General features: G+C 43.5%; 1 protein-coding gene across 1 annotated transcript; it reads right to left on the bottom strand.

The window, feature by feature from the left end:
• Positions 1-229: 229 nt before the first annotated feature.
• LOC308099680 (E3 ubiquitin-protein ligase arih1-like) lies at positions 230-1,804 on the bottom strand (the record flags this gene model as incomplete). Its single annotated transcript, XM_080448415.1, has 1 exon — positions 230-1,804. The coding sequence occupies one exon, from the start codon at positions 1,802-1,804 to the stop codon at positions 230-232; it is 1,575 nt and encodes a 524-aa protein (XP_080304541.1).
• Between the last annotated feature and the right edge of the window lie 12,801 nt (positions 1,805-14,605).

Below are 14,605 nucleotides of genomic sequence, written 5' to 3'. Positions count from 1 at the left end.
GAACCAAACTGTGTAGACAAATATTGAAGGTGTCATTTCCAACTAAATGCATGATGCCCATTCATTTGGAGATACTTTTGAGATTGCGATGCGACGCGAGCATGTAGATCTGCTATTTTCAAATCAAATCTTGGCGGGTAATTATAATAAGCAGACCTGGCAACACTGCCTGTGCTGCCTTATTAAATTACATCAGCTACTAAGAATCCGTTGCATGGGGGGCATGTCCTCAATCCTCGCTGTACTCCCACAGGTAATTCTCATAGCCTTCGTGCACATGCCGTAGCAGCGCTCTTCGCCTCTTATCACAGTATCTGAACTTATCTTGTACTTTCTTTATGTCCTGCAGGGAGATTTCCCGCTCCAGGTAGCCAGACAGCTCATCTGTGGCGTTTTCCAGATCCGCCTGGTTGTTCTCGAATATAATGGACTGGTTGTTCTTCCTGAGGTAGAAGGCAAAGGCGTAGGTGTACATGAGTGTGGAGCGGCACTGTCCCAGAACATCCACGGCCGTCTTTAGGAACTTCACCTCGACCCAGGACATGTTGTGCTCCGCCGCCTCCTCCATCTTCTGCTTGACCCGATCGTAGAGTTTGTTCTCAAAGCGCAGGCCCTGCAAGTGGTTCATGTAGCGGTTGAAATAGAACAGGTACCTTTCCAAGGCTGCCTTGGATTGATCTATTCTTCTCTTCTCTCTGTCTTCAGCATAACTATTGCAGACATGGGCACCATAGTGTGACCGTGGACCCAGGCAGATCCAACAGAACTCAGTGTTGCAGCTCTGCTTCCAACAAATCATGTGATTGCAGCCGCCGTTTTTCTCTATGGTGACGTGGCATTTTGGACAGTCCTTGGTATTTGCTTCAAACCAGTTTGAAGTTTCACTGTCATCGTTACACTTCTTGATCCATTTCTTCAGCTTCTCACACTTCAAAGGATCGTGACAGTTTTCTCCACAGTTGAAGCAGAACTTACGGCCACACTTGCACCTCACAGACTTGGTATTTGGATATTGGACTTTGATGACGTGATGGCAGTCAGGGGCAGGACACCACTTTAACAGTCGATTACACTCTACGAAACTATTAGTGATTAAAAGCTGGTACTTAAACTTCACTTTCGAATCTGTTATGAGACGCATGACTGTGTTGTCGTCGACCAATATGTCACAACGATGAGCAGGACAGGGAATGGTGTGTCCCTTTCCTTCTGCCATGATTTTGGCGGTCAAGTAATATCTCCAGCACTCCGTACAGAAGTTGTGTCCACACTCCAGGCCTGTGAAGTAAGTGTTGGGGTAGTCCAAATAGCAAATGTGACATGACACATCCTGTGCAGATGATCTCATATTGATCGGAGGACGGGTCTGCGCGTTCTTACTGGGATTGACCACATGACACTCAGAGAACAGCTTGTCCAGGTTTCCATCAAAGTACCTTTCCATCAGCTTCTCTTTATCCCAGTTGAAGTGACTAAGAAAAATGCGTGTGATTGTCACAGGGTTCTGGATGACCTCGTTGACCTCCTGGATACACTCCACCATATGCTGGACGAGCTGCTCAGGGGTCAACACTTCAGGGCGGCATTCCTCCTCCTCATGTCCCGGTCTGTGGCCACTGCCATCCATATCGCCACTCTCGTCCCACCACTGCCTTCCGTCTAACACAGGATCGACGTCAAACCCTTCTGGCTCTGTGGTCATGTCTCCTTCATCAGAGTCCTCTGTGGAGAGCAAGTGGTCTGACAAAACCTCCCTTTCGTACTTGGGCTTCTTTGCTACTTGCACCTCCTCCAATCTTTCCATTTTCAGGGTATTCATCCACTCTCTGGACTTCCTCTCTTACTCCAAGTGACTCTTAAATGCTGTTGTGTTACGAAAGGAGGTCTCCCTTATGCAGTGCTCACCCATGCATTTATACCTCAGTACACTCCCAAGCTGGTGCCTCACGCCTGGGTACTGATTGGACAGAATTCTGGGGATGTCAGTGTGACAATTATGTCATTTTGACACCCAAATATGCTGTTCCACATTTGTGACGTCAGAGATTCTCTGGTAGAGATATACGCTCCACTGGGTGAACCTTGCTGGTTTTATTATTGTCGGCCACAGCCGTGACCGGAGGCATTAGGGTTGTACTAGACGGGTGCTTGCTAATCACCAGTCTACCGATAGTTAGAGTACTGGTTGTACCGGCCTGTCTGTCTGTGTCCCTTTTATGCCCATATATGGAGATCTCTATGTCTGTGTCACTTTTATGCCCATATATGGAGATCTCTATGTCTGTCTGTCTGTTTGCCTGTGTCCCTTTTATGCCCATATATGGAGATTACTGATGTCACCAATGCCCATATGTGGGCATGCGGTCGGATTGGCGGTTGAGGGCGACTGCCTATCCAACCGACTTGACGGCAGTCACCATACGTGCTCCGTTCCTCGCCGATCCGCTCTGCTTCGCGACCGGCGAAAATAGTTTGCATGAAGCATCAATAAGCCTATATAGAACTAGCCTTGATAGACTGTCATCTTAATCCAGAGGCTAATATAGAAGCAGACACTGCGGACAGAGACCTGCCTGTGTGTGTGTGTGTCACTGTGTGTGTGTCACTGTGTGTGCGTGCGTGCGTGCGTGCGTGCGTGCGTGCGTGTGTGTTGCAATGCTGAATTGGAACGTGGTTGCACTGTATTTTAACGTCGCTTAACACCTACAATACAGGTCACACAATGGACAATTGATATGCATCTAGGCTTATTCCTATGTTAATTCGCCAGGTGTGAGTCGGGAGCCTTTGAAAACTTTGTTGAGGTGTGAGTTTAAAGTAGTTTTAAATCTATGCGTGTGCCTGCGCATGCTCCTGGTCAAATAGGTTCATGCACGGCGTGCAAGGCTGTCCTGTGAGCATTGCACCCCTGTGTGTGTGTGTGTGTGTGTGTGTGTGTGTGTGTGTGTGTGTGTGTGTGTGTGTGTGTGTGTGTGTGAGTGACCTGATAATGTCAGGATCAGGTCACCTATATAAAATAAAACTACCTCAGGTGTACATAGTGAAAGCATTGTGAAAGCATTGACATAGTGAAAGACATGAGTCCTTCATCCAAGTGATTTGCGGGAAACAGCTGACTCAACCTATACAACTTAAGACAGGCATTAAGACTGGCTGCCCATGGAGTGCAGTTAACTTTATAATTGCCATCAACCAGTGGTTAAAGTGGTTATGTCTGTGTGCCCCCCACGGTGAGATTTATATTTTAGAAATGAAAAATGTATTTTATTATGTATGTATTTCTATATGTTGTATAAAGTAAATAAGTACAGAAGAAAATGTATCTAAACTAGAGCCTGACCGATACAGTATATCATCAGGCTGATAGATAGATAGATAGATACTTTATTGATCCCAGAGGGGAAATTCAGATATCCCATAGCTCATACAGGCAAGGTTAGTTAAAAACACATCACAAAAAGGGGGGGGCACAGGTTAAAACTGAGAGAAGACAAATATAAAATATATATTATGAAATAAGCATAAAAAAAGCATTTAAAAGGTGTCACTGGGAATAACAATCATCCTTTGTCATTGTCATTGCACATAGACCCATAAATAACTAAAAACTAAGACCATTAGTCCATTAGTCCAGTTCATAGGCCTAGCGGCTGGTCATGGAGTTGAAGAGCCTGATTGCTGTTGGAACAAAAGTGTTCTTAAAACGATCGTTCTTGCAGGGCAATGAACGGAACAGGTCCTTACGACCGCTTTTTTGACCTGCCAGGATGTTGTGGAGAGGATGACCCACATTGTCCATCATGGCCCTCCTCTTCTTGTGTATACATCTCTCCACAACAGCCTCCAGTGAGTCCGGCCTCTCACCCAGTACTGAGCCCGCCTTCTTCACCAGTTTGTTCAGCCGCTTAGCATCCTTGTCCATCACACTGCCTCCCAGCAGCTAGCCTGCAGCATAGAACAGGACACTTGCCACTGCTGACTGGTAGAACATATGCAGCATTCTGCTGCACACGTCAAAAGACCTAAGCCTCCTCAAGAAAAAGAGCCTGCTCTGTGACTTTTTATAGACAGTTGGTGTTCAGAGCCCAGTCCAGGTTCTCATCCAGGTGAACTCCCAGATACTTGTAGGACTGTACCTGCTCAATAGCTGTCCCTTGGACGTTGACAGGCTGAAGAAGAGCGGGCTTGTTCCTCCGGTAATCCACCACCATCTCCTTAGTCTTGGTGGTGTTTAGTAGGAGGCAGTTCCTTTCACTCCATTCCCCGAAGGCCTTTGTCAGGTCCCTGTATTCCTCCTCCTGCCCATCCTTGACACACGCCACAATGGCTGTGTCATCAGAATATTTCTGAATGAAACAGGACTCAGAGTTGTACTTAAAGTCTGACGTGTACAGTGTGAACAGGAAGGGAGCCAACACAGTCCCCTGTGGAGCCCCCGTGTTGCTCAACAGTTTGCTATTCAGTCAAAGACGACATGTTGCTGGTGAAGTTTCTCTCTTTTAGTTTTAAATCTCAATTGGTCTCACAAATCCCACATGGGTCACTGGGTCAGGCTCTGATCTAAACAAATAATTTATTCATTTACAACAATATCAGCTTTCATTGAAGAGAAAATGTATTTCAACTTTCATCTATCAGGAAATAAATCACTGCTTCGTGTAAAATACAATACTGAAAATTATTTTGCTCTTAAAGGTAGGGTAAGTGATTTTCTTTGGTTAAAATAAGTGTTAAATAGCTCTATATTCTGATTACTCATCCCTATCCTCCATCAACTCTTCAATTACCCTACCATTTGTATCTGTGTGTGCCCCTCCCCACAATGTATTATGGGCATTAAAATCTGCGCAACATATTAACTTATGTCTGTCTATCCCCTTAATCCCAACTAACCTATCTATCTCTAACTTTTTAATTCATTTTGTAAAAATGCAACTCTCATTGCTATAGAGTGTTTGTTCAGTAAAAGGAGTCTCCTTGTCTCTCCAGCTCTTTATAAAACAGAAAATGCATTTTCGTTTCAGTTTCAGTTTCATTTCCAATTTTATCCAATCAGGATAGAGAACTCAATCAGGATATAGATTAAACAAGTGAAATTGGAAGTGATGACACTAAGAAATGAGCAGGCAAAATTGGAACTGGAACACTATAAAAAATGAAGCTTAAAAATGGGTACTTTCTCCTGATTGGCTGAGATTTTGACACCTACCAGAAAATGTATTTTCTGTTTATTAAAGAGCTGGAGAGACGGGGAGACTCCTGTTACTGAACAAACACTCTATAGCAATGATTACTATCAGAATATAGTGCTTTAACCTTTTAACAAAATACTTTTTGTTTTAACCCAAAAATATCACTTACCCTACCTTTAAATCTAATCTATTTACTAAAATATGTTTACTGATACCAATGGACACACAGATTTGGTCAATTAACATACGTAAAGGTGTGGGTTTTCATCAGGGTAAAGTACATAACCCCTTCTGGTATTAAGGAGTTGTAGCTTGAAATAGGTGACATTTGCTTCAGATGCACAAGATTCAAACCAATACACTTTTAAAATGTTTTACTGCTACATTAACACCATAGTATTATTAACTATTACTGTAACTGAGTTTGAGGGACTGCTGCTATGTTTGTTATTGTGTTTGATAGCACTGTTTTCAAGCATGGCATTTGTTTGCTAACACTTCAGATACATATGTGTGCACAGCTGGGAGGGCCAGGAGTCAGGACATCTGTTCCAGCGCTGCCTGTCAAGCCAGCAGAATCAAACCTCACTCTTTTAGCCTGGTGGCTAAGTTACATATATCCTACCTGGGATTGGAACCTGGGTCCCGCATGAAAGTGCTGACATTTTGACTGTTGAACTATAATGGAGAGCATGTCTGGGAATGCAAGTTTTCCTTTGAGTTTTATGCAGTACCTCTTGTCAACCAGTAGGTGTCCTACCTGACCACAGGATCTAAATGTCAGCAGGGAGTCCACCTCCAACCACTGCAGATTGCAGTGGTTACATTACATTACATTACTTTCAACCGGGCCATATTTAAGCCATGTCATTATAGGTGAAAATCTTCAAAAAGTAAAAATGTCTTTAAACATGTTCAGAAATTGCGAAAATAGCCGATCTACAGGCTCACAACACATCACATTGCGGGGCGTAAACAATCCTGTAGATTGGCTATTTTCCCACGACACCGTAGTATGGCGAATTATAAAACAGGCCTTAAGTTAAACATTGTGGGCATGATGTTGTAGCTGTGGTCCAAACACCCTCATGGTTCCTGAGGGTTCCAAATGGCCCTTTGCGGGTGTGTAACTCCAATGTATAAATATGAAACCAATTGGAAGGCTCCTTCTTTACTTGGAGTTGGAGCTGTCAATCAAAGCTATAGTTTGTGCACGCCCACACAAACAGCTCTGAGAAGAGGTATAATCACCAATCAGAGTAAATGAAAACACCTGCATGAGTGTTTAGGCTCTTTATCTATATGAGTTGAGGGTTCAAGCCATTTTTAGAAACCAAAACAGAAAGTCAGGTGGCCGAGACGGACACCGTGACCGCGAGAGGAGGAGAGTGAGACAGGCGCAGTGGAATAGAATTGTTTGTAGCGGAATAGTTAAACTGTTTAGATTATTTGGGGATCCTGACTGGTGTGATTGTGGTAGATGAGATATAAGTATAGGAAAGGAAATCACATAGTGGGATAAGGTAGATTTAGGTGGTGAAAGGGTACCGACCGACGACCTTTTCTTCTTTTATTTTATTTATTGATTTATTTATTTTATTTTCTATCTAGTGGTTAGGGATGAAAAAAGGTAACCGTAAATCAGATGGAGGTAGAAAGGGGAGGGGAAGGGTGGCAGGAGAAGGGGACAGAGTAAGGAGAGGAGGAGAGGGAGTGATGAATTGGTAGGGAGGGAACAAGAGTTGCAGGGAAGAAGAGAAAGTAACGTAAAGAGACCTAGAACAGTCATCTCAACCAGCAATGACACAGAATAGATGGCAAGTGAGAACAAGGGAAGTGGGAGAAATGAATCTATCAATGTGATAGTACGGTTTGCTGAAGAGGAGGAGGAGTGGGAAAAATGAACCCGATTAAACTTACGAAAGAATTAACAGGAAAATGCGGGGAGATAAAATTTGCACGGGTGTTAAGAGATGGTAATCTGCTTATAGGATGAAGATCCAGATGGCTCTGGCAAAACAGATGACAATGGTTGGAGAGAAGAAAGTGGTGAAGGTGGTGCAAGTTGGAAATCAGAGAATTAAAAGATGTAAAGGAGTAATGACAGGAATTGATGTGGATATTGTGGAGAGGGAAATCAAGGAGAACCTAGATGCCAGAGGAATTCGTCATTAAGAGGATGACGAAGGGACCAGAAAAGGAAGTAAGTGAAACGGTGTTGGTGGAGTTTGAAGGTGAAAGAATACCAGATAGAGTACATTTGGGTTTCATGAGTTTTTATGTGAGGGCGTATGTACCCAAGCCGTTGAGGTGTTTCAAATGTCAAACATTTGGGCGTATTGCGAAATTCTGTAAGGAAAGGAGTGTGCAGAAAGAGTAAAACTAAAGTGTTGTAGTTGTGGGGGTGAGCATAGTGTCACATTTGGAGTGTGTGCTACGATGAAAGAGGAAGTAGAGGTACAGAAAGTTAAAGTAACCTACAGCAGTGAAGGTGGTTAGAGAGAGGGAAGGTAGTAAGATTCAGGGAGCGGTAGGAGGAAGGGTAGTAGGGGGGGATGATAGGAGAGTGATAAGGGAGGCGGACGTAGAGCAGCCAGACCGAGATAAAGTGTGGGTTGATAAAAAACAACCTCCATGTCAAGGTGGCAGCAGATTTTTTCGGCATGGAAGGGTTAAAATGGAAGGAAATAGAGAAGGATCTTAATAGTCAAAGTAGTCAGGAACCAGGAGCCAGTAAGGAAACATCATAATTATGGTGGTAATTCTCCAGTGGAATGCTAGAATCATGGTGGCAAATGGACAGGAATTGAAGCATTACCTAAGATAATTGGAAGAAAAGCCTGATATGTATTCAAGAAACCTTTTTGAAACCAATATCAGATTCTGTGGTATATGGGTATGTAGTTATAAGGAAAGATAGGAGTGAATGTGAAGGGCATGTGGAGGGTGTGCAATGTTTATAAAACAAGATATTTCATATAGGATACTAGAAAAAGGAATAGAACAGGAGTATGTAGTGGTGGGAGGGGGGGGGTTGTCATAATTAATTACTCACTTTTTACAAAATGAATTAAAAAGTTAGAGATAGATAGGTTAGTTGGGATTAAGGGGATAGACAGACATAAGTTAATATGTTGCGCAGATTTTAATGCCCATAATACATTGTGGGGAGGGGCACACACAGATACAAATGGTAGGGTAATTGAAGAGTTGATGGAGGATAGGGATTTGGTATGTTTGAATGATAGGAGGGGAACACGAGTAGATGTAAGAACTGGAAATGAGTCAGCATTAGATCTAACATTAGTATCAGTTAGTTTGGCAGGAATTAGCAAGTGGGAGGTATTGACAGGCAAAATGTTGGGGAGTGACCATTACTTAGTATTGTGTTCAGTGGGAGGAGAAGTGGAAGTGAATGCTGGTGGTGGGATTCAGAAGTGGGTGTATAGTAAAGAAAAGTGGGAATATAAGATAAGTGAGGATATAGTGGAGTCAGTTGATATGAGTGGGGATGTAGATACAGTAAACTGCAAGGTTACGTCAGCAATTATTACAGCAGCAAGTCAAGCTATACCAAGGAGTACAAATAGGAGAAATAGGAAATTAGTGCCATGGTGGACAGAAGAGTGTTCTAAGGCAGTAAAAGCCGGAACAAAGCATTTAAGCAAGTTAAAAGAAATAATAATACACATAGTCTGATAGAGTATAAGAGGGCACAGGCAATGGTGAGGAGGGTAGTTAGACAAAAAAAGAGGGCAAGTTGGAGATTGTTTTGCAGCAGCATAAGGAGAACAACACCAGTGGGAGAAGTGTGGGGAATGATAAGGAAGATAGGAGGAGATAGAAGGGAGTGGGATTACCAAGTGATTACTTTAGAGGAGAAAACAGCAGTATGTGATAAAGATAAGGCTGAATTATTGGCAAAAGCATTTGCAAAGGTGCATAGTGAAGATAATTTGACAGTGGAAGGGAGAAGAAGAAGAGAAATGACAATGAGTCAGTATCCAGGTGTGTTAGATAGGAGGGAAGGTACAGGGGAGAGTATAGATGATAGGTTCACAATGGCAGAGCTTGTGAGAGCAATTAAAAGAGCCAAGAATACAGCTCCGGGGGAAGATCAGGTGAGTTATGTAATGTTGAAAAATGTAGGGGAGGGAGGAATGTCTAAATTGTTAGGATTGTAGGATAGAGTGTGGGGGGAGGGAAGGTTGCCAAGTGTCTGGAAGGAAGCAGTGGTGATCCCGATTAGGAAGCCGGGTAAAGACCCATGTAAACCTTCTAGTTATAGGCCAATAGCGCTAACTTCGAATGTATGCAAAATATGGAGAGGATGGTGACAGAAGGTTAACATATGAGTTGGAGAAGAGAGGCATGCTGGCAAGCTGCCAAATTGGTTTCAGGAAGGGAAGAAACATTATGGATGCAGTTGTAAGGCTAGAAAATTAGATAAAAAAACACAGGCAAACAGAGAGTCAGTAGTAGTAGTATTCTTTGATATTGAAAAAGCTTATGATATGTGGAAGGAAGGATTGTTCATTCAGTTGTTCAAGATGGGGGTTGGTGGTAGGGTTTTTAATTGGATAAATATGTTTTTGTTTGGTAGGAAAATACAGGTAAGGATTGGGTCTGATTTGTCAGATAAATATCTGGTGGGGAATGGAACTCCTCAAGGAAGTGTCATTAGTCCATTATTGTTTATTTTAATGAGGTGCCAGAATATATAGGAAGGTCACTGTTTGCAGATGATGGGGCCTTGTGGAAAAGAGGAAGGAATATGACACACGCAATTAGGAAAGTACAGAAAGCAATTGATGAGGTGACAGAGTGGGGGTTTGATTGGGGGTGTAGATTTTCAGTGGAAAAAAACACAAACTGTATTTTTCACAAGGAAAAAAATTGAAGAAGGTATGAAATTAAGGATGTATGGGAAGGAATTAGAAAAGGTAGGAACATTTAAATATGTGGGAGTTTTTTGATACAAGGTTAACATGGGCAGACCATATTAGGAAGATAGAGGATAAGTGTAAAAAAATAATACATGTGATGAGATGTTTGACTGGTAGGGAATGGGGAGCTAGTTGCTCATCACTGAAGACACTATATGTAGCTTTGATTAGGTATGTAATAGATTATGGCAGTATAGTATATGGGTCAGCGGCTATATCTCTTTTAAAGAAGTTGGATGTGATTCAGGCACGGGCATTAAGGGTATGCAGTGGGGCGTTAAAATCATCACCAGTGTCTGCATTACAGGTAGAAATGGGGGAAATGCCATTGGAATTAAGGAATCAGTTGATGACGAACTATTGGGCAAATTTACAGGGACACAGGGATTTTCCAGAAGGAGCGAGTGCATTCTCCGGCAGCGGCAACAGCCGCGGAACTTCCGCGGTAACTGCCGGTGGAGGAGCGGCAGCTCCCGGCAGTGACTGCCGGCGGTGAAGCGGCGGAGCAGCGGAACTGCCGCGGAAACTGCCGGTGGAGGAGCGGCAGTCGCGGAACTGCCGGTGGAGGAGCGGCAGTCAACTTATTTTTTCCGCCGATAAAGTATAGTTTTGGACCATGACGGAGGCGCGCCAAATCAGCAGACCTTGAGGCCAAGGAGTCGCGCCCGAGCGCCTCCAGGCGCGAGTGCCCGCGACGACCGGCCGATGGTCTGCTATTCGACTAAGCGCCGTCCGAGTTATGTACCGATAGGCACAGAATCGTAAATAATATTGGTGGGGACTGCGTTACACAAACGCAGCACACTCCCAAAGCTGACGCCACCGGCAGCTCCAGCCGCCGCCGCCGCCACCGGCAGCAGCCGCTGCCGGAAAATGCACTCGCTGTCCCTCGGATTTTCTCACCCCACTGAAGAAGTATTGCAGGAATGCTGGGATTATGGGAGGTGTAAGAGGGATAGCTTTGGTCGGATGGGGAATGACATAGCAAAGGAATTTGGGGTGGATGGCATGAAGTTAAGTCCAACAGTAGTATATCCGGTGTATAGCCGCCATGGTGAATGATGTGGCCAGAGGTAGATTGGCATTTGATGGAAACAAAGAGGAGAGAGAGAATTCTGGTAGACCTGGTTAAAGTAAAAAGCAACTGCAAAGCAACCTGAGACAGGAGTGACAAGGTGTCATGGCTGGCTCTTGCCACGACAAATAATAGGGGAGGGAGACCAACGAAAAGTGTAACAAAGATCTATTTATTAACACATTGCGTGCCAGTCGCGTAGTTCTACACGAAGTGGTCTCTTTTTTTTTTTTTTTTCTCTCGCAGGTTCCCATTTCATTGTAGGCCTCCCTCGCAGTGACACATTTCATTGTAGCACACCCGTATCCGGAGATTTTCGTTCCCACCCGCCGCCGCTCTAAATCTTCCCCTAATCCGCCATTATCTCTGAGTTTTTTTTCTCCTCGCTGAACGCTGTTTAACATAAACCGCGACTACTGCAACATGGCCACTCACACAGCTACCCTTTAACAGTTTAACGCACAATCTTAAGGTATTTAGCGAGGTCTGTGGCGACGTGAAAAAAAAAAAAAAAAAAACGCTGGCACTGGTGAGTAGGCCTACATTATGATATTAAACTCTGGTGTGGAATGTGTTAACTAATAAACTCATAACAGGCAACTAAGAGATAACTGAAAGTAAAGTAACATGATAACAGTAAGGATCCAATGAGGTGTGGAGTCAGTAAATCAGTGGTGTAAGTGTGGATGAGTAGTGCAGGGTGTGTGGATGGAAAGAATAATCAAATAGAACAGAAGCATGAGGAGCAGGGTAGATCTGAAAAGGACAGCAGTCCTCTCTCCTCTGGATCTCATCATACACTGATCATGGGCTGGCTTTTATAGATTCCTGGAGGCACCGGTCCCAGGTGCTCTCCAATGAGCCATTAGCAGATTGGTAGACTGCCCCACCCTGTTCACCTATAGAAGAAACAGCATGAGCAGAGCAGACACTCCTATAACACTCCATATAAGGGAGTGGGGCATCACACAGGGTTTGGGGTGGCAGTACCATCAAAGGGAGTTGGGATTAACAGAAGGACATCTGACAGTCTAGGGGTTGGTTGCACTAAGGTGGGTGGAAACAGTTAGGTTGAAGAAAGTACTTATATGTACAGATTCAGCTTCAGTTCTAGCTAGTTTGAGGTGATTTTACTCGAGTAGCCGCCAAGGTTTATTATATGAAGTCCTTCAGTCAGTCACAAGAATAATACAGCAGGGAGGTCCGGTAAAATTTGTGTGGGTTCCAGCACATATAGGGGTGAAGGGGAATGAGACAGCGGATGGGTTGGCTAAGAAGGCGTTAGAGAAAGGGATAGTAGAGTTGAAGGTTAGTATTAGTAAAGCGGAAGTTAAGAGTGTAGTATGGGAGAAAGTTAATAGAATGTGGCAAGGAAAATGGGATAGTGAGGTGAAAGGGAGACACTTATATAGTGTTCAAAAGAGTGTCAAAGTTAAAAGGGTGGGTAGTGGGAAGAGGAGAAAGGAGATAGTATTGGTAAGGGCACAGCGCACTAAATGGGACATTGATATGATAGGAAAACATCAGTCTGGGTTATGTGAGGGTTGTCAGGAAGAGGAATCAGTGGAGCATGTACTTTTGAATTGTAGAGGGTATGGGACAGATAGGGAGATAATGAGAAATCAGATGAGGGATTTAGGGATGCAGGAATTTACCCTAAAGGGTCTATTAAGAATGGAAGGTAGGAAACATAATAGAGTATTATTAGAGTTCTTAAGGGAAACAGGACTGTATGATATAGATGATATAGAGTAAGTGTGTGTGTGTGTGTGTGTGTGTGTGTGTGTGTGTGTGTGTGTGTGTGTGTGTGTGTGTGTGTGTGTGTGTGTGTGTGTGTGTGTGTGTGTGTGTGTGTGTGTGTGTGTGTGTGTGTGTGTGTGTGCGTGCGTGCGTGCGTGCGTGCGTGCGTGCGTGCGTGCGTGCGTGCGTGCGAGTGAGTGTTGGGAGAGGGAATTAGATACAGTATAAAGAAGTTTGTCTGAGCCATGATATGGGCCAGAAGGTGGCGGTAATGCACCAAAAACTGGATGCCAACCCTGTAAAATAAAAAGAAGAAGAAGCCATTTTTACGTAGCATTTTTCAAGACAAGATAGCAGAAAAATGGCACAGCGAGTTGAATTGGACGAGCAACAGTTTTGCCGTGCTATCTGCCTGGGTTTGCTGAAAGTCCCTGTGACTATTCCCTGCGGCCACAGCTACTGCCGAAGGTACTTCTTACTCATTCTCAATCTTTTTATTTTATTTCAAGGACCCAGTTTGTTATGCATTAGGCCACGAATGCCCCCCACTGGATCCCCATGATTTAAAAAAAACACCCTTTACAGGCCTGTAAGGGTCCATTTGGTTCTTAAAGGTAGGGTAAGTGATTTTCTTTGGTTAAAATAAGTGTTAAATGGCTCTCAATATTCTGATAGTACTCATTGTTATAGAGTGTTTGTTCAGTAACAGGAGTCTCCATGTCTCTCCAGCTCTTTATTAAACAAAAAATTCATGTTCAGGTCGGGATACCAAATGTATCCAATCAGGATAGGGAACTCAGTCAGGAGACAGATTAAACAAGCGACATTGTAAGTGATGACACAAAGAAATGGGCAGACACAATTGGAACTGGAATACTATAAATATTAAATAAATGGGTACTCTCACCTGATTGGCTGAGATTTTGTCACCTACCTGAAAATGTATTTTCTGTTTATTAAAGAACTGGAGAGACAGGGAGACTCCTGTTATGAACACTCTATAGCATGATTACTATCAAAATATAGTGCTATAACATTTTAACAAAACGTTTTGTTTTAACCAACTAATATCGCTTACCCTACCTAACTATCAGTAATTTAGCTGGGGGTCCCCACTCCCCAGACCCCACTTTGAGAACCACTGTTATAGTGCTTTTACTTTTTTTTGTATGCATACAGTAACATACATCCAAGTCCAAGTCCAAGTTAGCCCTAGAATGTCTGTTAGTGCAGCAGATTAATGGCAGATTTCAAAGGAATTGTTCACTTTGTGATGCAAGCATGAAATTTGGCACAGATACTCTCTAAGGGCCACTCTTATGGAAAAGTGCGCTGGCCACTCAAAAATCCAAGATGGCGCCCATATTTTTCAAGCTGGCCGCCACCTTAGCAGAGCAAATAGTGATATAATCTTTCAGGTTGTGATACAAGGATGAAATTTGGCACACATACTCGCTAAGGGCCACTCTTATGGAAAAAGGCACTGGCCACTCCATAGCAGAGCAGAGAGTTATATAATCTTTCAGGTTGTGATACATGGATGAAATTTGGCACACATACTCTCTAAGGGCCACTCTTATGGAAAATGCCGCTGGCCAATCAAAAATCCAAGATGGTGACCATTTTTTTCAAAGTGGCCACCACCTTAGCGG

The sequence above is a fragment of the Gymnoscopelus braueri genome, assembly GCF_963280865.1.
Source record: "Gymnoscopelus braueri genome assembly, chromosome: 13".
NCBI lineage: Eukaryota > Metazoa > Chordata > Actinopteri > Myctophiformes > Myctophidae > Gymnoscopelus > Gymnoscopelus braueri.
This window is presented reverse-complemented; position numbering and strand designations above follow the sequence as displayed.